Source organism: Protopterus annectens, chromosome 1.part0 (genome assembly GCF_019279795.1).
Source record: "Protopterus annectens isolate FY-2018-M chromosome 1.part0, PAN1.0, whole genome shotgun sequence".
Taxonomy (NCBI): domain Eukaryota; kingdom Metazoa; phylum Chordata; order Ceratodontiformes; family Protopteridae; genus Protopterus; species Protopterus annectens.
In genome coordinates this window covers 591,766,731-591,791,259 of record NC_056725.1, presented here as the reverse complement: position 1 = coordinate 591,791,259, position 24,529 = coordinate 591,766,731, and the positions used below count along the sequence as shown (strand labels likewise).

Genomic DNA, 24,529 nt, shown 5'->3' with positions numbered 1-24,529 from the left:
AGGAAGAGGATTCCTTGAGTCCTGATTCTCCCTTTGAGGACATAGTAGTTCGCATGATGGACCGTTTTAAGTGGGATTGCTTACAGGTCTGTGATACTCAAAAGAAGTATTATAAGCTTTTGTAGATGAAATCTCCTAAACATTTGTTTGTTCCCCCTGTGTTGGATGCCTTGTTAGATACATTTGCAGCTGCCTCTTTGGCTCATGATTCCCAAATTTCAAACCTGAACATTATTATAAAGTGCCTGAGGCCTTTAAGTATCCCTACAAGTGTCCTCCTTCAGACTCTGCTGTGGTCTCTTTTTCTGCTGACAAACCATACTAGCTTTTGCCCTCTTCCAAACTTCATCGTCCTGATAAGGACAGTCAAGCTATGGAGGGGGGATGGGGAAAAAGGTGTACATGTCGCATTCTGGGCCATTATAAAACCCATACGACCAGGTATGTTTGGCTTTTTTGTCTCAGCTTGGGGGGTTGTCAGACCTTCCTCACTCTGAAGGTAAGACTAGTGCCATCTCCTTGTTGAGTTCCACTTCTCAGGTTGCCTGTCACTCCATGAAATGTAGTTATGGTGTAGCTGATGGATCCACTTTAGCTGCTGCGCTTCAGGTTCAGTTATAAGAAGATACTGTGTACCTGATGATATTAAAGCTAAGCTCCTTGATATTCCTTTGGACAATCAAAATCTCTTTGGTACGACTGCTGCTGACTTTTTCAAAACTCTGCAAAACAAAGGTAAAGTGATGCAGGATCTCCAATATCCAAATTTCAGAGACGCTATCCTTTGTGCATAGGCATCATCCTTCTAAGGAGAAGTGGGTTCTTAAGCATGTGTTCTTTGATAAACCTACATAGACTTCTAAAACTCAAAAGCCCCCTTTTCAGAATGACTCTGCCTCCATCTGACATACTTTCTCCCATTCCCCATGGCCAGGTTCCACTGTCTCTCAAATTTCCCCCTGTCTTTCCCTGTCTGGCAACAGATTACTTCAGACTCCTGGGTTCTGTCCATTATCTGTCATGGTTATTTTTTGGTATGGAACTCCCTTCTCAGGTCTTCCTCAACTTCCTGCAGACCAACTTCCTCATTTTTCTGTGGTTCTGTAGGATTCCCTGAATCAGGACATATTCAGCCAGTTCCAGAATCCCAAACAGAAACAGGGTTTTACTCCAGAATGTGTCTGGTTCCCAGAAAAGGGGTGGTCTTCGTGACCAGTCCTAGACTTGTCCTTTCTAAATACTTTTCTAACAATTCTTTCCTTCAGGATGCTTTCTTTCCAGAATGTTTCCTCAGTTACTTGCTAACTGTCCCTAGACCTAGGACACTTATCTTCATATTGCCATGCACCCACTATTCAGGAAGGTTTTAAGTTTTTCTGTTTCTTCCTCTTATATTCATTTATCTGCTTTGCCCTTTGGTTTTTCTATGGCCCCAAGGGTGTCCACCAAATGTCTGGCCTCTGTCATAGCCTTTTGCAAGCTTCAGGAAATCCAGATATTCCTGTTCCTGTATCAAGATGACCTGCTTCTTCAGGCTCCCTCTCAATCCAGGCTTTTGCAGGATCTGCACTTCACCATGCTCCTTCTGTGCAGTCTGGGATTCATCACCATTCTGAAGAAGCCAAGTCTGACTCCTTCTCAAGACCACATTTTTCTGGGTTGCAGATTCCAAACCATCCCAGTTTTGGCTTCTCTTCTTTCTCTCAAGGTTCTCTCTCTGACAACTGCTTCCAGTCTCTGCTTTCTCTTTCTCTCATTCCTGCAAGGGAATTGTGCAGAGCACCGAGGGTCATGGTATCTACCATTTCCATGCTTCCCGTTGCCAAGCTTCATATGAGGAAGTTTCAGTGGTACCTAAAGCCAGTTTGATTCCAGCATTGCCACCCTCTGGAATTTCAGGTTCCTTTTCTTCCGTGTCTCAAACTCAAGTTTCACTGATGGATTCAGCAGATATCCCTCAGTCTGGGACTGTCTTTTCAAACTCCTACCAATACTCAAGAGCTGTACACACAGGCTTCCAGTATGGGGTGGGGAGCCTCTACCAGCAATCTGAGGGTTCAGGGTCCTTCAACACAGGCCAAACCACATCAACATAAAAGAAATGTGGATACTAATTCTTGCTTTTCAGACCTTCCATTCTCTTTGGTCTCCAGACCCTTTAAAGGTCTTTACAGACAGCATGATGGTCATGTGGTACATCAACAAATTGGGGGGCACAAAGTCTTATCCTTTTGCAGACTAGCCCTTCAGGCCTGTGATGTGGCTGTCCACCATTAGGTAACCCTTCAAGTGGTCTACATCCCTTCAGAACACAGTTTTCTGGCAGACTCCCTAAGCACGTCCAGGATACAACCTCACAAGTGGTTCATAATCAGGGAGCAGTCTCTCTCTACATCATAAAGCCAGCATAACACAGATTACTGGTGAGTGAAATACTCTATTTTACTGTTCAGTTAGATGCTTTGAATGGAAAAAGAGGAATTTATGCAAAAGTAAGACATGATCTGGTAGCTTGTTTTTACCTCTTGTGCAGCTTTAGGTGAAAATTAAACCACATACATATATGGCCGAAAATTATGCACAATATTAAAAATGCTGCTGGTTTTACTTTTTGTAGTTATTGTCATATACTTTAAGTTTCTCAAGTAATGCAAATTTATGTTTGTAAGTGCTGTTTGGAAGGAAGAAGGAAATATATGTTAACTGTGAGAGTATTCTGCTAGTCTGTCAGTCTACTAGTTTTGGTTACAGTCAATAAAGAATGACGTGTATAAATAGTATATCTGATATACTGGCATTTGCCATAATCAATAAGTGCTATTACATAGTCGATTGTAGGTGGTTAAACATGTATTTATAATTAATGTATTGAATATGGTGCTGACTGAGATTTTTTTGGGGGGAGGGGGGTAAACTCTTGGCTAGGCTTGTAAGGGCCCCAGGGCCATTAGCCTAGTAACCTCCTATGATCCTGTAAGTAACTGATTGGAAGTGTACCTGCTCTTTCACAAGGAAATTGTGTACATCAGGAGAAACCCACATTTGCTTCAAAATTTTTTTTCAGAGTTGTCCCTGAACTAGACTGTGTAGATGTTTTTCTATTTTTTTTTTTAAATACTTTGTGAGATGAGAACCAAGGAGAGAGATGGTCATTTATACCCTGAATGTACAATGGCAGGTCAGGTCCTGTCTGAAGTAGGTGCACAACTTTAGGAAAAGGCTCATAGTACCAGTTAAACACTTTTAGGTTCATAGGTTGGTACTAGGCTATTGGCCCTAGGGCCTATACAAGCCTATCCATAATAATTCCCTGGATATTTCTTCCCACAATATTTACTTTCCTGGACCCCTGTCTAGCAGGGTGACTGACGTGATTCCCAGGGTGAATTTCCTGTCTCCCATCCAGTCGTCAAGGTTCCTTTTGAAGAGGGCCATAGAGGCGCTCTGCTTGACGTGTATGGGCAGTGTATTCCAGAGTATGGGGAGTCTCTGGGTCAGGAACCTGTCCCTCCAGCATGTTTTGTTCATTGTGATGACAAGGTTTAGATCCCTGGAGCGTGTGGCTCTGAGGGATTGGGATTTCTTTAAGTGGAGCACGTCCAAAAGCTCAGGGTTTGACCTGGCCTTGTATGTTAAGCAGAGATCGCCTCTGAGTAGACGATATGCCACAGAGTATAGCTGGAGTTTTTTTAGACTGTCAGCATAGGGCATCTGCTTTTGGCCTGTGATTCTTTTAGTGAGGTATTTCTGCAGCCTTTCCAGCTGTTGCAGATGTCTTGTGAGGTACATACCAAACGGGGCATTGTACTCTATAATGGGTTTAATGAGGGACAAGTGCAGTGGGACAATGACCTCCTTTTTCTGAGGTGTTGCAAGCATTTCTGATGGTGGTCACTTTATCTTCACGACATTCCTTTACCAAGTTTTATTGGCTTGACCACTTCTCTTTGAACTGGACTTTGTTTGGAAAATCAGTACTCCAAGTCTTATGTGGTTCTCCAGCGCCTTCTACCCTAGTAGTTACTGCTTGGTATTCACCTCAATGACTGATTCACCAATAGGGGTCCCAGATGTTGGATAGGTTCATAGGGTAGTACTAAGCTAACTGCCCTTGCAGGCCATTTTAAGCCTAGCCATTTATCCCATTTGAGAATCAAACCCTGCACCTTGTGTCTATAAGGTAAGCACCTTAGCCATTATGCTAAGCCCCACCCCCAAACATTTTATTTATCCTTTGTTGGCCATGTTATTCCCAGTAGGCTAGTTCATTTTTTAGGAGAGACCAGAGGTGGTATTTATACTAATAGGGGAACTTTGGCCTGGACATCAAAGAGCTCTTTTTGATAGGTGCCATGGGATCTTTTACATTCACTTGAGCTACTATCAACTCAAACAGATGAGACCTCGGTTTAACTTTTCATCCAAAGGACGACACACTCAGGAGTGCAGCACCCCCCCCCTTATGCTGCACTGCAGTGTCAGCAATCAAGCTTATTACTATGAGAACAGAACCCACAGCCTTTTGTACCAAAGGCGAGTGTGCAACCTGTTGCACCACTAACACTGCAGTATATATGCAATATGGATATAGTAGACAAGTTCCTAACTTATTAGTTGATCTGTGAGGTAGCCCTCCTTGCAGAATCAGAAATGCGCTTCCCATCCTCCTCTAGATGGTTGATGCTTCCACTAGGCTTGGTATTGGATTCCCATGTAAGTTAGGCATGCAAATACTTGTACTTTATTTAAGATGTCAGATCTTCATTGCTATTTGGATGGTGCTCACTAGAGGAGTGGAGGTAAACTGTTGGGCTTGAAAGAATGTTTGGGTTTTTATAACTGGATTGTTATGTCACGTTGTTTACCAGTATGGGTGTGCAGGCATCCCTGAATGCACAACTGTTTAAATTCTTCCTCGTGATGGTTTAAGAAAAATGATCCATCCATGAACTGATCATGAATATGTCCATCTCCTGCCTGCTTTATGACAAGTAAAATAAGAGTATATTGTGATATCTCTGTGATGTGAGAACTTACTTCAGTGCGTTTAGAAATCTCTTATGTAAGCAGAAAGATTGCTAGGAAAATTGTCCAGTATATTTTAGATGCAGAAAGATGTCTACTTATTAATTGGAAAAGGTTATTTTCATATGGTAGGCATTGGTTTTTGACCAACAAGAAACCATTACTTCTTTTTATTTTAGGGCAAAAATGCTTTCTTCAAAGACCTTACATCAATCCAGTTACTGCCAAGTGGAGATATGGATTCTAGCATAGTATATGCAAGGCAACAGGTGAGAAATTATTGCTGTTGTTACTGTTGTTAATATGATCAGACTTTTGTGAGCATTGTTTACTCCTATTTAATTCTGTATTATTTGTGCCTCCTTTCACATTCTGGAGCAAGGTAACACAAAAGTAGGTCTAATTTCCACTATAGTCAAAATATAAAGCTGTAATATTTAAGTCACTTGAAGTCTGTCATAATTAGTAGTGCTTTTAATTTGTGACCAGATTACTATTAACAGATCTACTCAGAGTTTTTGGTTTAAAGAATTCACCTCTTCCTGTCTTTATCTATCCTGGCATAATCATTTTTATAAGTGACTGGCTAGATGTACCGGCATAGTGGATAGTCTTCTGTCTGTGACGCAAATAGACCATGTTTGCAGATGAACATTGGAGATGGGAGGGCTTATCGTGGTTGGAAAATATACAGAGAATGTGGAAAGAGTTTCATTGGTGTGCTAAGGTTCATTAGGAGGCAGTGGTACTCTGTGTGAGGAGGCAAAGTGTATCATGAATTAAAACAGCTAAGAGAATACCTTTTTATTATGATATAAGATATTTTTGTTTGTAGACCCCTGATGCTTTTATATGCATGGAGCAGCAGAGGTGTATGTCATACTGCGTGCCAGAAATGCATTCAGCAGATTTGCATGACAGTTTTTCTTAGACATTTGAGGGGATTAGCTTACAACAGCCTTTCACTTTGACTAAATGATTTGCTTTTTCTTAGTTTCTGCGTAGTTATTAAGGAGGAGCAGTTGGCATTGTTTTTTTTTTTTTTTTTTTTTTTTACTGTAACACCATGCAGTGCTGTCCAATGTTATTGTTGATTTTTATCTGTGTCTTTTTAACAATGTTGTCTATGTTTTTTACCTTTCGTGAATATGATTTGCAAAAATGCATGCATGCATTACAGTCTTAAAAGTAAATATGAAATGTACATTAGTGTTAAACTATAATTGGAGCACACATTACAATATGTCAGTTAATGCGATGGCAGAACGATATGCTCAATATTCAAATTTCACAAACACATTTCCAAGACAGTATTCACTTCACAAAATGTATTCGCGTCCACACCTTTCGTAGTTTAAAACTGGTTTATTAACAAATAAATATTGTTTGTTAATAAACCAGTTTTAAACTACGAAAGGTGTGGACGCTAATACATTTTGTGAAGTGAATACTGTCTTGGAAACGCATTGGAAACGTGTTTGTGAAATTTGAATATTGAGCATATCGTTCTGCCATCGCATTAACTGCTGTATTTTAACTTTTGTTTGATTATTATATCACCGCTATTTGTTTCTTATTACACATTACAATATGTTTTGCATAAGTTTCCCACATTTATTATCTTGCATAGAAAACCTGTAATCAGTTATGCATTCCCCTTGTTCTTATCTCTAACATTTAAAAATAATTACAAAATATTTATCTTCATCAATAGGTACTCTATTTTTATATATCATGTTCTGTGTTTATGTAGTCCGATCAGAATACTTCAAGATAGTTCATATTACATTCCTTCTGTCATGATCATAAGTTTAGTATTTATCACTTATTTACTAAGTTTGCAGATATCCTTGTCTCATTTAGTGTTCATATATTGCGGAAAATCATCCCCATCTCTGATAACATCATTCTTTATCTTTGTTATAGTGGCCATTTTACAGCCATCACTTTCCATTATCATTTTGGCAGATTATTCATTATTAACTAGACAAAGCATCCAAGATGTTATAATTTAAAAAATGAAACTATTTAAATATAGCCTAAACTATGATTTTAATATGTATTTAATACTCACTTCCTGTTGTTTTCTCCATTTTCTGGTAATTGCATTTTTGGCAGCAGCAATAAACTTAACAAGGTCTTACTATGTCTTGGCAGTTCAGATCCTATATCCCAGCTCAAAAGAATCATTTTCTTACTTACAGTCATTTGCTCCTCAGCATTCCTGACAAAATACTCAATAGGGAGAATTTTTGAAATCTGCCAGCTCATTACATTTAAAAAAAAACATGTCCTCAGTTACCTCTTTCTTTCCCAATACATCTCATATAGTTGCTATCCACCTGAAGAAAAATTTGCTGCAGTCTGCTTGGGTATAAAAATGCCTTTTCACGTATCCATGCACAATTCCTAAACCTTCTGGACTTTATTGCATACCCAGGAGCCATACATATGTCCTCCCATTGTTGCTTTGTATATTGACTGTCCAGTCTTGCTCTTCCCAGTCTTTTCTCGCTTCTTCTGGTTGAGTCTTGTAGTTGCTGTGCCATATTTTATTGCTCTGCTAAGTATCCCTTTTTAAACAGCACCTTCTGTTCTAGACTCCACTAAAAACTCAACCAGAGTTGATCTTTCACTTAACATTTCCTATGCCTTTGTCTTTCCCTACATTCTGCTAGCAGTCCCTGTCAGGAAGCTAGTCTCTCACCTGCATTAGTCTGTAACCTGCATTCCAAACTTCTGCTTGGTCTCATCCCACTCTATTACCTATCCCTCCATAGTTATTTTCTCCCAATACCGGAGTTTGCTAATTTTCTCCAGCCCCCTCTTGTCTGTTTTCTGTGCCCCTACTTGCAATAATTTCTATTGGTAAAATCTCCTTTCTCCTTTGCCATGACAAATTAGTCATTAGAATACTTTCTGCTTCTTTATAAATTAAATTTTTGTACAGTTGTTTTTATTCTTCTTAAGGCTGCATCCAAAACCATACTGTCATTTCTTGAACTTGCCCATTTCATCATCACACTTTCCACTTTGATTGGTAACCTTCTGTTTGTGTTGTGTATATGAGCCTTAACTGTGTAGCTCTAAAGTATCCCTTCAAATCATATAGTTATAATCAACCTTGTTTTTTGAAGGAGAAACAACATATGCTTCCTAACTCTTGCCCTCTTCCATTTCCAGATAAATTCCTTCAACTCTTTATTAATTATGGTCTGCAACTTCTCCTGTGGTTTTTAAAAATACATCCCTATATAAAATTAAAGGAGCTAGAAATATTTTCACTGTTTATATTTTGCTGCCCATATCAATAACAAAGAGCTTCCAACTTCTCAGTTTTTGCATCATTGTTTGTATAGTCTCTTTCCACATACCCTTAGCTGCCGTAATAAAATTATTTTTAATCAATCTATCTAAATACTTCATCTTATCAAGCTCTGTAATATGGGTATTGCTGAGAAATTCATGTGTGGGTACACACTTTACTGTTATTTCCTTTATCTTCATTTATTTTATATCTTGAAAAGAATTGGAACTATCTCAAAATATTCCACAGCACTGACATTTCTTTTTCTCTGTATGTTAAGTACACATTAATATCATCTGTGAATAATGCTAACTTTTCTTTGTTAGCACACCAGTTATATATTTTAATTTGTCAGTGGTTCCAAAAAGCACATAAAGTGGAAAGTGGACACCTTTGGCCGGTTCTTTTCAACACAGCTTGTCAGAGAGGAATGTTACCGCCTTAATTCTTGCCTCTGACCCTTCATATATCTTAAGTCTGCTGTTCTATCAGGGAGCGCAGATATTGAGACTGACCTACTTATAAAATTCCAGCTGACTCTGTCAGATACCTTCCCTGCATCAAGACCCACCAGAAATAGCACCTTTTTCTTGCATTTTGCTTCCCTCTGAATCATCATTATTCTATTGGTATTGTCAAATATTGCCTCCATCCAGAAAATCACATTGATCTATATCCAAAGGTGTAGCTGGTTAGTTAAAAAAAATTCTACTCCAACATAAAGAGCAAAACAAATCTACTTTTTTTATTTTGTGCAGTTGCTATAGTTTATATCAACCACACACAGAGTGCAGCTTTGCTCAATTTTCACTGCATATGTCGATATACACTGAAGCGAGAGCTCACTTGGCCAGTTTCACCCCCCGGCACTTTGCATCTTGGGCATCTGCCCCCTTTTTCCCACCCTAGCTATGCTACTCTCCATATCTAATTGTATAGACATAAACACTGTAGTCATGATTTTAAAATTGAAATTTGTCTAAAAGAAGCTGGGCCTAAGGGGGTCTGCACTCTTTTTGGATAATAAAGCCACCGCAGCTTTCTTCTAAGATGCTGGTACTGTCACTTCTTTTAAAATATTATTAAAACCTTTAAGATCTTTATCACTTTCTTCCCTCCTAACTTCCAAACTTTGCAGGAATACAATCTGTTTCTGAACTGTTCTCTGATGATTGATTATACATCACCATTTTTATCTCGTTGTGTCCTATCTTGGCTAATAATTCTTTAGCCTCATCTTCCTCTAACAGTGGTCATAATTAAGTTTTATATAAATATTTTAATTTGTGCCTTTTCTTGGTTTCCCTATTCCTCTGCTTTATACAAATTTTCATAGAATTTCTGAAAGATCTCTAATACTTCTGTAGGATCGCTGGATGGTTTTCTTTTCATAAACTTCCTAAATATTGGAAGTAGCCCTTTCTACTTTCTATTGCCTAAGTCATTGTGCTAAGAGTTTTTGTACTCTGGAGTTATCAAGTAATACTTACTTAATAGCAACTTTTCTAAACTCATGCATGTTATCCAAATATTTCATTATGTTCCCTTTAGAACTCGGCGATTGTTCCTCTTGTTTTGTGAGATTCCCCTAGCTCAACAATACCCCTTTGACAGCTCCTCTGCATAATTATTACTTCCTTCCTTTATCTCTTTCTCATTTAACTCGGTCATAATTTTAATCTCCATTTTTACGTTTCCCATACGAAAAAATGCCTTTCTTTCCTAATAATTCTTAAATTGTTTCTGTTACCCATTCTTTAAATTCCTCTCTTTTTAACAAATAAGTAGGAAAGTAACAGTGTCTAACTTTTGCTTCATTGCCATTCGTCTTTATCTTAGCATTTAATGGTGCATAACTGAAAATATTTTTGAATGTATTTCAAAGCTTTTAAATAAATACCCCCTGCTTCTGTGAAAAGTAATTTCTTTCCAGTTTAGCCCAGTTAATTGTACCTTGGAGAATAATGTGTAAATTCTGACTTCCTGCTAGTAAATTCACGTCTTTCAATCCAAATATTCTCTTGCATTTCTTCATAAATGTACTGTTTTGTTACATTGCCCTTCTAGTTTCCCTAGTACATCTTCACTGTTGCAAATCAGGTTCATTTTCTGACCCATAAATAATAATCCCTGCAGAAATTTTATTATTTCTCCCATGATTCTCTTAAGGCCCATGATAGAATTTTAGGTGGAACATAAATATATGCCAGTGTAATCCTCCTTCCTTATCAGTCCCCCTTATTACCACAAATATACTGTTGTTGTCTTTCTTTTCATCTCTCTGTGTTGGAGCCCCTCTCCCAATCAGTATTTCTACTCTTTTCTTTTGTCCCTGATACACTGCTGAATATCCCTTCTGAAATAATTTATTTTTCAAATTCAAGTTATTTCTATCAAAATGTGTATCCTGTAACATTACTATTTATTACCAGCAACGCTATTCACATTCCATGATAAATTTTATAAGGCAGTCATTCTGAAGCTATTACTTTCACATATTCTGCATGGCAGTTATTTTAAATATATGTTTCAAACTTGAAAATTATATGTACATATTAATGCCTGCCAAGCTGATTGTGTATGCATTTGCTGCTTTTCATCTCTCTTTCAACCCATGTCACATTTTCCTAGACTTTGTGCTTCAGTAAAAATACTCAAGGGACAAGAAACTAAATACATTTTAATCCTCAACCCCGTTTAATTCACAAAATTAATTACACTATTCACAAAGGGAAATTACTTCTTCACACGGGATGGTTGCCCCACATAGTTGGCTGCACCCACAAACCTGAAAGTACATGCTAAAGTCTTTGCTCCACCTTGCATAGATGCCATTTGTCTTTGTTGTGTCCCTATTTCCCTCACAGATATGAAAAATAATTTGCATGCTCACTGCTTATGTTCATGTATAAGAAATATTGCACTGTTCATACAGACATTAAAAAACTGCATTATTACATTCAGTACAACTACTTATAAAGACTTTCTCTCATCATCAAGCTTTCATTTATTTTTTCACTGAACTGATTTTCGCTTCCCCTTTTAAATACGAATCAGTATATTGTTTATACAACTGCATTAGAGCACATTCTTCAGTAAATTCCTGATTAATTGCCTGTACCTGTAGATGTACTGTCTGTAACTGCTAGCATTTGTTAATGGCAAAGAAAAGAAAAAAAAAAAAACAGCAGCTAGTATCTTTACTAATACAAAAAAAAAAAAAAAACAGTTCCTTTTGATGGATCATTTTAATCCCTTCAATTTTGTAGTCTATTTGCTTAGAAAAAAGTCCCCTTGTCTGGAGAATAAATTGAGAGCAGTAGTCTACACTTTCACTTGTATAAAGCAGGGAAATCATTATATTTTAATACCTATAATATATGATTAATATACTTTTACATCTTCCCCTAGCAGCCCAAGCTCACAACATTATATTGCTCATATCCAGTCTTTGTCTTGGTACAGTATATACTCCAATGGGATTACTACTAAATACCGAATGCTGAAAATCCCGACGCTGAAAACACCGAGACCAGATGACCGAAAGACCAGAAGCGCGAAATGCAAAATCCCGATGTTAAGGGATTTTGCGTTGGCGCTTCTGGTGTTGCAGTTCAGGTAAGTATGTGCATGTAATTGTGTTTGTGAGGGGTGCAGTGTGTGTAAGTGTGTGTTGTGACTGTGGTGTGTGTGAGGGACTGTAATGTGTGGGTGTGAGTTTGCCTTGTGTGTCTGTGCAATCTTGGAGTTAGATTAATAAAGAAGGGGGGTGTGGGGGCACAGCCCCCCCCACATGGGGGGTGCAGGGGGGCTTGCCCCCCTGCCTATGTCTAGAGTAGGATGCATTGTTTGGTTGTGGGGGGAAGGTGTGTGTGTGTGCTCTTTGGTTGTGTAACTTTCGCGATTTTGAATTTTGCGGTTTTGCATATTCGGTATTGTGGGGTTTTGGGCATGTGGTCTCGGTGTTTTAAGCAAAGGGATTTTGGGCGTTCGGTATTTAGTAGTGATTCCACTCCAATACATTACAGTCAAGAAAAAATACTTTCTTATTTAATACCAGTAGCATAAACAGCCGACACTGGTAAGATTCCCCGGTCTTATCTGTCTGTCTGTCTATTAATCCATCTAGGCATCCTTTGTTAAGGCACATTTAAAATGCCTCTGCATGCAGCAGAGAACTACTTTACAGTAAAACATGCTGTTTATTTCAATATATTTACTGTGTACATTTTGCTAAGAATCAAAACACTTTTTATTAGTTACTTCTTCAATCCCATAATTGTCATTCTAAACATTAATGACAAATTGGGAATTATGCTTAGAGTCCTCAAACCAATTTATCATACTCAACAAACTTTCAGTCTTTTTAACTACTTTTTGCAGAAGCAGTTCTCATGTCCAGACTGCATCTTATGGAAATAACACTTTAACATTATTGTTGGTATTCTTCCTCATCATCTTGACCATCCAAAACTGGTCTCTGGTTGAAGTCCAGGTTTTTTCTAGTCAGCTCCTGGGTTGCTTTTTCTGTCACTCAGTCATTTTCCTTTGGAACAATTTAAAAGGTTTCACTTCAATTTCCCTGTCTGGACTTCGCTGTTGTCAGAAGAATGAAAAGCAGAGTCCCATTCAGCTTGATGGCCTGCTCTTTGCTGGATAAACTGTTTATTTTCTCTTTAGCCAGTTTTACATCCAAAAAAATGTCAGTGATCCTCCAGAATCATAAACCTGCCTCTTGACATCCTCTGATGGCAGGGATGAACTCACTTCTCTTCTACCTCATGTATTAGTAAATAATCATTTCCACAAACACTCCAGTGTCCCAAATTGTTAATATTTTTCCCTTTTGTACTGTTTTGTCAGGTGCAACTGTTTCAGCTGATATGAGTGCTTCTTTATTACTGTAGGTCTTGACTTCTTTCTCTTGGCCAAAATTTGAGCACACGCATGACATGTCCTTTAAGTTAACAAATCCTGCTGTGAAATACCAGTCAGGTTTCTAATTTGTACTTTCATACAGTTAATATAGTGTATTCCTTCCTGTTTCTCTGGTTCAGCGGAATATCTCAGGTGTATGTGTGTTCTGTCTTCTAACCTCACTGTTTCTTGAAATAATTCTTGAGAAGCCTCATGTTCAGTCAATTTTTCCTTCATTTCAGCCTCTAATTTCTGCAATTTTTATCAGATCATCTGACTAGCTACTTAAAACTTCTTCTGTTCTTTCCAATCTTTTGTCATTTAAGTTTATATATTTCTCCAGCTTCTCACTTATTTTAAGCACCTTTAAATGTATTTAACTCATTTTTCCTCGTAAGTTAGCATATCCTATGCGAAAGCTGAAACCTGAACTGCTTTTTGCTGAACAACTATAAGTTATAAGATTCTTCCCCACCAGACTATTTTTTTCCTTTTCTCTTTGATTTTCTGTTACTTTCTCCAGATGTCGTCTTTGATGAAAATGCAAGCATTATGATGATGTAACAAAATTTTTCCCAAATTCTTATTTTTTTTACTGTTTTTTTAAAGCTGTTTTCTTTTTCACAGTGAAGAGCTCTAATCAGCCTCCTGTTCAAAGAGCAGTCATCCTGGAATCTCATTGTGATCCTCATTCATCATCATCATTGTCATCTTTCAGCTGTTCCCGTTAGGGGTTGCCACATTGGATCATCTGTTTCCATTTTTTCCTGTCCTCTGCATCTTGCTCTCACACCAGCCACCTGCATGTCTTCTTTCACCACATCCATAAACCTTATCTTAGGCCTTCCTCTTTTCCTGTTACCTGGTAGCTTCATCCTTAGCATCTTTTTCCCAATATACTCCACATCTCTCCTCCGCACATGTCCAAACCAACATATTCTTGCTTCTCTGGCTTTGTCTCCAAACCTTCTAACCTGGGCTGACCCCCTAATATACTTATTCCTAATCTTGTCCACCCTCGTCACACCCAGTGCAAATCTTAACATCTTTAACTCTGCCACATCCAGCTCCAACTCTTGCCTTTTTGTCAGTGCCACTGTCTCCAACCCATGTAACATAGCTGGTCTCACTACCCTCTTGTAGACCTTCCCTTTTACTCTTACTGGTACTCGTCTGTCATAAATCACTCCCGACACTCTTCTCCACCCACTCCATCTTGCCTGTACTCTCTTCTTCACCTCTCTTCCACACTCACCATTACTTTGAACTATTGATCCCAAGTATTTAAACTCATCCACCTTTGCCACCTCTACTCCTTGCATCCTCACCATTCCTCTATCCTCCCTGTCCTGCTGACCTTCATTCCTCTTCTCTCTAGAGCTTATCTCCATCTCTACAGGGTCTCCTCCACCTGTTCCCTACTCTCACTACAGATCACAATGTCATCTGCAAACATCATAGTCCACGGGGACTCCTGTCTGATCTCGTCTGTCAACCTGTCCATCACCATTGCAAATAAGAAAGGGCTCAGAGCTGATCCTTGATGTAATCCCACCTCCACCTTAAACGTATCCATCACTCCCACCACAGACCTCACTGCTGTCACGCTACCCTCATACATATCCTGTACCACTCTTACATACTTCTCTGACACTCCCGGCTTCCTCATACAATACCACAACTCCTCTCTAGGCACCCTGTCATATGGTTTCTCTAAGTCTACAAAAACACAATGCAACTCCTTCTGACCTTCTCTGTACTTCTCCATCAACACTCTCAGAGCAAACATTGCGTCTGTAGTGCTCTTTCCCGGCATGAAACCATACTGCTGATCACTAATCATCACGTCCCTTCTTAACCTACTCTTTCCCATAACTTCATGCTGTGACTGATCAATTTAATTCCTCTGTAGTTACTACAGCTCTGCACATCACCCTTATTCTTAAACATCGGTTCCAAAACACTTTTTCTCCATTCCTCAGGCATCCTCTCACTTTCCAAAATTTCATTAAAAAATCTGGGTAAAAACTCAACTGCCATTTCACTTAAACACCTTCATGCTTTCACAGGTATGTCATCTGGACCAACAGCCTTTCCATTCTTCATCCTCTTCATAGCTATCCTTACTTCCTCCTTGCTTATCCATTGCACTTCATGATTCACTATCCCCACATCATCCAACCTTTTCTCCCTCTCATTCTCTTCATTCATCAACCCCTCAAAGTACTCTTTCCATCTGCTCAACACACTCTCCTCACTTGTAAGTATGTTTCCCTCATTATCCTTGTTGGCACAAAAAACATAATTCTCTCTTTGCAGACCCCAGGCCACAACCATACCACTGAAAGATGCATATTTTGCAGGGACTTGAATTTAGTGTTGTTGGTATGCAATGATGCTGTGTGAAGTGCATTACAGCTTTTTATGCTTTTGGCTCCTGGCTGTGAGTCAGCACTAAGTGTGCTGCAGATTTCAGAGCTATAGAACACTTCATACTTTTTTCTGTAGCTAAGAGATCAGGATAGCTGAAGCTCCATGTACTGCAAAGAGTTATGATCAGGTCTCACCAATGGTAATTTAGTTTCTGTGATGTATTCTTGACATGGATGCCAATGTTCACCTGTCTAGCTTTACTTTAATGTGCTCTCAAAGTCAGTTTCCCAATGTTCATTTTAACAAAGTGGTCATGATCAGAAACCTAATCTATGTTTAGGTCTGGCCACACTGTTATTTCTTTCATTTGCTGTGGCAGAAATCCTTAATTACTTCTGTGCTTCTCAGAAGAGAACACTGCTGATCCATCATCCTGATGAGGAATCACCACCCTCCATGGGTCCTAAACTAGCCTAACCAGCATTGGATTTTGCTTACCTTGGGGCATTGAAGTTTGTTTTTTGAAAAATGTTTTTCCTGGTGGCTTTCACTTCCGTGCAGCTCAAATCAGTGCATCAGGCAGGGCTCCATGTGGTAACATGGTGGCTTAGTGGTAAGATTATCATCTCACCTCCAGTGTGTGTGATGTTCAACCCTGACTTTAATTCAGTGTCTTTGTGGAGTTTAGTGTTAATACGTTGAGCTTCCTTTGTGTTTTTTTTTTTTTAATAGTAAGAGCTGCTGTCTTGATTTGACCATTCAGTTGGTGGTAGTTAGGAACAAAGATCAAAGCTGGAATTCCCAGTGCATTGAAAATCTCATAAAGTCCATATTTGCATACTGCGGTTATAATAATCACTCCATCTCCTTTTAATGCTGGTGAAATTCACTAACTTTTTTCATTGTAAATTATAAAACAGTCCGGCAATAGTGTCTGTTAAAATTCTGAAAATGTGCTGCCTAAGCACAAGAATACAGGTTTTTTTTTTTTTAATTGTCCTAATCTTTTCATAGGATAACTCCATTTACATTAATATAGTTTGTAATTTACTTAAACAGTTTATGTATTGGCAAATTATTACAGATTAATTCAATGCTCATACTTGGAGCAGTTTTTAAAATGCATCTAGTACAGCTAGCCTGAAACAGACAAAGACAGTAACTTTCTCATAGGATAGTGTTTTTTTTTACATTTCAAGAGTCCAGAACAGTGCTGTTAATGCAGCGTTATTCAGTTTCCATCCTCAAAGTGAGATTTTGTTTAGTTCTGCATTTGTGAAAAAGTACTCTCTCTCTCTTAATCATGAATTTCTGTTCAGTGCTGTATTTTGAAAAGATGTGATCTCAAGCAAAATGAAATTCTGGTTCAGCACTACAGTTTAAGGTGAGGCATAGTATGGCTTATTTCATAGATTTAAATGTGATGTATAAACGTACATATATTTAATTCATTTTGAATTTTTGTTTTCAATCAGGGAAGAAGTGGTCATTGAAGGCGCTGAGCTCAACAAAGACTTGGCCAAAGACATTTATTTATTTAACATTTGTTAACCGGGAAAGTCCGACTTGGAACAAAGCCAGTTTTCAGCAGAGGCCCAGGGAGAAATGCTCCAGATGCATGTCTTTGTAACGTGGTAGGAAACCGGAGCACCTGGAGGAAACCCACACGAAAGCAGGGAGGACATGCAGACTCCCCATAGAAGGCACCCCAGCCAAAAATCGAACCGGAGAACCTCTTGCTGTGAGGTGAGAACGCTACCGCTGCACCACTGCTCCATCCAATTGAAGTTGACTATAGCAAAAGCACAAGAGTTAAGGGAGGCACTCAGGGCTATACCATTCTCAGGAAGCAGTGGGAACAGGTGAAATTCAGGAAGAATGGCAGCATCTGAAAAAAGTGTGTGTTAGAGCTATACATCAGATATGTGGCTGAGCCTGGTATGGAAGTAAGGTACAAAACGAAAGCTGGTGGTGGAATGCAGAAGTCAAAGAAGTTATCAAAAGAAATAAGGAGTGCAGGAAAATGGGAGGCAAAAAGATGGCTCAAGCTAAGAGGAAAATACTGGCTGTATGATACAGAAACCCTAAGCAGTTAAGGCAGAGCAATTGAGGAAGTTAGAGATAATGGAGATGACGTGCCTGAGATGGTTGGTAGGATGCACACTGTGGGACAAACAAAGAACTGAAACCATTAGAGCAGAAGCCATATTGGCACCAGTTGCAGAGAAGATCAGAGAGAACAGATTACAGTGGTTTAGACACATGTGCAAGAAAGCTGAAGACAGTATGGTGAAGATGTCAGGTGTGACCATTGCAGAAGACAGAGTAGCACTGAATCGATAAGGATGGTGACAGTTGATGTGACACCCCAAGGTGCTGGTGATGATGATACCTACGCTTACAGTCATTGTCAAATTTCTAGGCTAGTGCTTTGGGGATCTGAGAAGTAACGGTCATACAGAAGGTGTCCCATTGCTGAACCATGAGGAAATTCACTAGTCACTGCTTTACTTTCTGACAGAGCACCTGCTATGTTAACTATGCAGGTTCTCTGTCAGTTTGCTCTCCATCTTACAATGTAAGAGTCTACATTTATGCCTTTAAATGTATTGAAAATTCCAACATGCAATATAATGCCAAAAGCCTTGACCATATCCTGGTACATTGTCTGGCCACTGTCTACAGCTTCAGTGACTTTCTTAAAGATGTTTACAAAGCTAAGTACTTTATCATTGTTTAAATGTGAAAATTTAATAAAGTGTTAAATTAAATTGACAGGATTTTCTTTTGACAGAAATATAGTTGCAGGTCTTGAAAAATACAATTTTTATATCAGAGCTTATGAAATGAGATAAAATAGATTCTACGGATTTGGAAATTGTGCTCGTCAGGCTGATAAAAGCATTTGTCGCTCTATGCCATTAATATTTTCTTTGTGTGCTATCCTCTGCAAATCTCTCTCACTCCTCCCTTTCTTGGTTCCTTACCTGTCTTAATAGGCAGGAAGCAGTTAAATGGCAGTACAACCTTCCATCCTTTCAACCAGTTACTATCAGCGTACAACAAGGTTCTGTAGTAGGACCCCTTCTTTTCAATATTTTCATAAACAAGCGACATACTGACACCCGTCATGCTAGTATAATTCAGTACAGCAAAGATTCCACTCTTGTATGCATAGCCCCCAACTGTAACAAAACATCAGAAGACCACCAAAAGCTTTTTCTGTGTAGCTGATCCTGGGCTAAAAAAATTTAACTTCTTATTCCCAACAAAATAAAACTGATGCTCTTCACTCCTAAATAGTACCTCACATAAAAACAATCTTTCAGTGTAACCTCATCCAGGAGCTGATCCTGGGCTAAAAATATTTAACTTCTTATTCCCAACAAAATAAAACTGATGCTCTTCACTCCTAAATAGTACCTCACATAAAAACAATCTTTCAGTGTAACCTCATCCAGGAGCACTAATATTGAGACAGGCACCCAAACAAAGCTATTTTATGGCATAATTGACTACAGTTGGAAATTTCCCTTTCACACATTGCAAATCATTAAAAAGGCACATCAGAATCCCTGTTCCCTCTGTAGGACGAAACAATACCTTACTGACTATACAAGGAAAACCTTAGCCTCAACCTACTTACTTCCAACATTCCTGTATGCTTCATGTCTCCTCACAAGCTTAAGCATCACACAGAAAGCCAAACTCTGTCTCTACTACAACAAAATAGCTAAATTTGCAGCCAGTCCCGCAGATAGGTCACATTATTGTAAGTTCCTAAAACAGCTAAACTGGTTTGAACTACCCAGCTACTAATTTGTGCAGAACTAATTACAGCATATAATATTAATTTTCCAGAAAAATACCTAGCATAAAAGATACCCACAGCCCTACTCTCCCAGTAGGGCCCTATGTTCAAGTGAAAAATTCTTTATTGTATTAAATAAGTCAAACATGTCAGCCATGGACTCCGTGTACTCTCACTACATCTCTAAACTCTGGAACACCATCCCTGCAGAAATAAAAGGAGCCAAAAACTCCCCAGCCTTAATCCTTTGCATAAACAACATGTCAGCCACTCCTAGTTATACTGATGTTTCTCACCTGGGTGAGACTTTCCTCATCTTCAGCTCTTACTGCTCTTCCCATTTGTCATTCGAGTTCTCTTCCTAAGCTGATGTGCCTGTACTGTTTGTCCTCATTAACACTTCAGTCTAACTATTCACTCATAAGCCATACCTAATTGCTCTCATGTTCCACCTAGTTGTGCATCAATAAGTAGCCCCTATCTGCATTATATTTAGAAGTCATAGTCTATAATGACTATTACTCCTATCAAAATCTTATCTTTTTTTCCACAATAACTCCTTTCCATATTTTGCTTACGTTAAACCAATATTTCTCTTTAACTCTTATGCAGTATTGTATTTTTCTGTCCCCACTGTAGATCAGATCAGTGTGTGTGTATGTACATTAAAGAAGCATTTCCAGATGTAGCGCACACATATAAATAGTGAGCATGTGCAGGCAGCAATGCCATTTTGAGAGAACAGCCAGAGTGTTAACATGTATGAGTGTGGTAGTCAGTCTGTTTATAAGTCTATTTAAGTTTGTTACAAAGCCTCATTCCTGATATGTTTCTGTTTAATAAAGCTGCTTGCACAGAACCCACACATATTCATCTGTTTTACCCTGACAAGATGAGCAACGCCCACTAACCCCTTTTCTTGTGTAGCCTACATCAAACCCTATAATTCGCTTTGTACATGCTGACAATTTTCTCTAATCCCTGTCCTTTCATGATGGATAGCCCATCTTTCTGATCATCATACATACGTTTATCTCTTATACAGTACACTTTACCCACTGTAAACTAATTTGTACAATCTAGTGAATGGCTGTCAGAGAGAGTTTTTGTTTACTGAAATGAATTTCTAATATTCGTACTACTGCAAATGTTACCTCTGTATACTACAAGTTGTAAATGTACTCATTGTTTACCATACGTAGTGAAATTGTCAGTGTAAATTTTATTTCCTGTAGCTTTTCTTCCCAGGCCTCCACTGAAAGTATGTCTTGCCCAAACCTTCCCCGTAAAAAAAGACAAATAAATAAATAAGCTGGTGGGTCTATAGTTCCTGGCATGTGCGATAGGTGCCCCCTTATGGAGTAGTATAAAAACAGCCATTTTCTTTACCACTCAAGAATATGCCTTGTGGCCATGCTTAAGCTGAACTGTTTTAGGAGGACTTCAGAGAGCATATATTTGGTGCTGTTGATTAAGCAATCATGTATATTATTGTGGCCCATAGAGGTGGTATTTTTAGTTTTGTTTAGATAGTGCAGTCAGATGATGATCTTGGTGGGAGAAAGGGGCTCAGGAATTTGTTGAACTTAATTTACTGTTCCTGGGGTGAACTTGGCACTAAGTGTATATGCGAGTATATTAGAAATATCTTTAGATTCAGATTGGATAATACCCTTATGAATTAATTCAGAGCATTGCAAAGTGTTATTTGTTAATGTTCTGAGTTAAAGAAGGATTTATGGTTATCCTTATCTTGGATGTTGTTTTTTTTTAAGATAAACTTTCATCACAACTACTTAATAACAAAGTAAGAAACCTTAATGAGAAGAGAAACAGTAGTGTAAAGTACAGACATGGTTGAAAACTATCAAATATCAAAACCAAAATAACTGAATCTGCACACACAAGTTTGTTGTGCCTTTTCCAAGTCCATCAACTATGAGTCTTTAAAGGAATTATGTTCAATGATAAAATCAGTCCATTTTTTCAAGGGTTATATTGTTTTGAATACAGATATGAAGTGTTCAGTTCAAAAGTAGAAATTTACATCGTCATAGCTACCAAGTCTGCAAAGGTGGGAGAAATGCAGGTTTTCCATCTTTTTGCGATATACTTAGCTACAAGTGAAAGGAAGTACATCAAACTTAGAGAGAAGAGGCAGCATAGATGAGGCTGAGCAACCCAACAGAAATGCTGCTTTAGAGATGAAGAATACTTTTGGCCATATGAGGTTGTAGATACTCTGGATCAGTTGCCTGATGCCCATTAGAGCTGGACATTCTCAAAATATGTGTTGTCAGTTTCCTAAAGCCCCTGAAGCACACATCCAACAGACTGAGGGGCATTATGGAAAATTTTGCTGAGTTTATATGGAGTATAAAAATACTTAAATTTGGCATTTGCAGCCACAGAACCTGAAAGTCTGAGACCTTGTTGCAGATCTTGAAGTCAGAGGCAGCATGGACCAAAAAAACCTTATTAATGGCAATGTCCAAATCTTTTTCCCACGAGTCTTTTTTTCTCCAGAAACCCTTCCCTGAGGATAATAAAGATCTTATAGAAGAAACTGATCACAACCTTACTCATTGGGCAAGAACCCTGGCTTCCACCAGCTGTGTGATCCATCTGGGCCAGTCCTTTCTATTAACCCTACTTATTTTAGTGTGTCTATATTTGTCCATGAACCTTTTATGGAATGCAGACATTTTGGGAGATAAATTATGAAGTAATCTAAATTCATCTGATATCAAGCAAGAGCTTTAATTTGTTATGATGTCAGGTGCCCAAGCCCCCTAGTGCTGGGAGCTGCCAGTAGGGAGCATATCTGCTAACCATCCTGATGAGTCAGCAGTGTTAAGGTCCCCACAGACAGCAGTGATCAGAGAGTCTACAACACTGAGGCAGGATTTCAGCTATGATTCTTTTTATATACCAATTTACTGAGTAGTCCCTGTAAGCCCCTCATTAGATGCAATATTGTGGTGCACGATTCAGCCTGCTATCTATATTTATGAGTTCCCCAAAAACTTTTAGCCTAGCTGTCATGGAGTATAACTCAATATCCAGTAGTCCCAAGCCACTTTGAAGAAGGGAAAGGAGAGGCACTGCCATTGTAGCTTTGGCTTTTCTACTTCCCAAATAAAGTCCTGAAGGCAAGATTTCATTTTTGCCGGAAAATGTGCTGGAGTGGGTATGGGAATGCCCAGAGAGACTTAAAGCACTAGTGGTAATTGCAACGAACAACTGCTAGTGCTGTCTGCATCATATCTTAGTAGAGATGCATCCACACTTGAGAGTAGGATTTAAATTTTCTTAATAGTTCCTGATAGGTACTTTCTAGGGAGGTATAAATATTTGGTTTAACTTGGATCCCCAGATTAGTCATGGCCTTATCCCCTGTTGTAAAAGAAAAGTCAGCTGCATTCTGCCCAGATGGGCAGCAGTTAATCTTGCTTTGGCGGAATTGGACTTGTAGCCTGAGAAGGAGACAAAGGGTAAGGTTCTCAAATAATAGTGGAAGCTGTCTGTCTGTGTCAGACAGAAACACCAGAAGGTCATCTGCATGTAACCCCAGTTTGTGAGCTATCCCCCCCCCCATATAGAATAACTAGTCATAGGCAAGGGCTTCAGATACATAGCACATAAGATGAGGAGAGAATGGCAGCCCTGCCTAATTCTTCTGTGAATAGGTTTCAGTCTTGCTGTAGACCTTGTATAAAATTGCCTCGGCATATCTATGAATTTTCTTGGGAATCCCATTTTATCTAGCCCCCAAGAAAATCCCAGCTGAATCTACCAAAGGCTTTCTCTGCATCAAGGCTCACCAGTAACAGGGTGTGGCCTATCTCAGATGCATTCGCTGTTAACATTAGGGTCTTGATAAGATTATCAAATGTTGTCCTATGTTGAATAAAAAACAGTCTGATTGGGATGGACAAGTAATGCCATAAAATGTTTGTAATCATGGTTTAATGCAGAAATTAGATGGAAGGACATTACTGAGTTGGGGTCATTATTGGTTTTATGTAGTCTTACCATGATTGCCTCCTTCCATGAAACAGGGGGAACACCTTTCTGGATTATCTCATTGGCTAAAGGCAAAATCTAGGCAAGAAATCTAGATGTGAAAAGTTGTACACCTCCAAAGGATTTCCGTCCTGATCAACTGTTTTCCCCTTTGCCAGGGATGTCCATCTATCCAAAACCTTTTGCAAAGGGAAAAGTTGGAATAAAAAGATATGCTTCTTCTGGGTCTAAAGAAGGAAAGGTAGGGCATCCAAGTACTGTAAAAGTGTCTCCTATTAGGTAAAAGTATCCTCTGTATCAGAGTGTAGGAGAGTCAAATGTTTAGAGAATACCCCCAGCACATCTTGTGGCATCCTACACAAATTCAGGGTGACCATGTCTCTTATTTGAATCACTAATCTGTCTACTGCTTCTTTGCGAATACTCAAAGCCATATACTTCTTTCCAGCTGAGGAGAAGTGGAAAGCTCTAAGCTTCAAGGCCCCATGCATTTGGTCAACCTTAAAATGATAGGTGGTTAGCTCTATCATGATTATTGTATTTTACTCTGCCTTCCCTCCCAGTACCCCTCTGTTTACTTGCTTTGGACCATCCTTAAAATCCTTCTGCAGGAGGTTTAGATTAACCCCAAAGTGTCTCTTGGTCCCCATTTTGTATACCCTAAGGAAAATGGCTGAAATATCCTTGTAATGATCCCACTTCTTACAAACTGAAGATCAAGAGAAACTAACCATGTCTGCAATCTTCTTATAGATGGTCCCCAGTCATCTGCTAAAATATCTTCCCTTGCAGGGGGAAAAAGTATAAATAGAGAAAAGACACCGGCTGGAGATAAAAACATTTTAATACAAATAAAAATAACAAAAAGGTAAGCGCTTTCGAGGTAACCCTCTTCTTCAGACCTAAATACAAACTGATAAAAATCCTGGATTTAAATGCAAGCACTGACCAATAAAAACAAGGCTTAGGAATGCATCATAAAAAGTTAATTAATTAATTAATGTGGTAAACCTCTTCTCTTCAAAAGAGGTTTTAAAGACACAAGGTGGAAAATTTGCCTTGAAATCCAC

At 38.8% G+C, this 24,529-nt stretch overlaps 1 protein-coding gene across 1 annotated transcript in view; it reads left to right on the top strand.

The window, feature by feature from the left end:
* The window catches only part of RAB3GAP2 (RAB3 GTPase activating non-catalytic protein subunit 2), a 2,949,955-nt gene that overhangs the window by 2,835,576 nt on the left and 89,850 nt on the right, over positions 1 to 24,529 (top strand). The window contains exon 32 of the mRNA XM_044061656.1: positions 5,205 to 5,294. Coding sequence (XP_043917591.1) covers positions 5,205 to 5,294 — 90 coding nt within the window. The remainder of the gene's footprint in view (positions 1 to 5,204; positions 5,295 to 24,529) is intronic.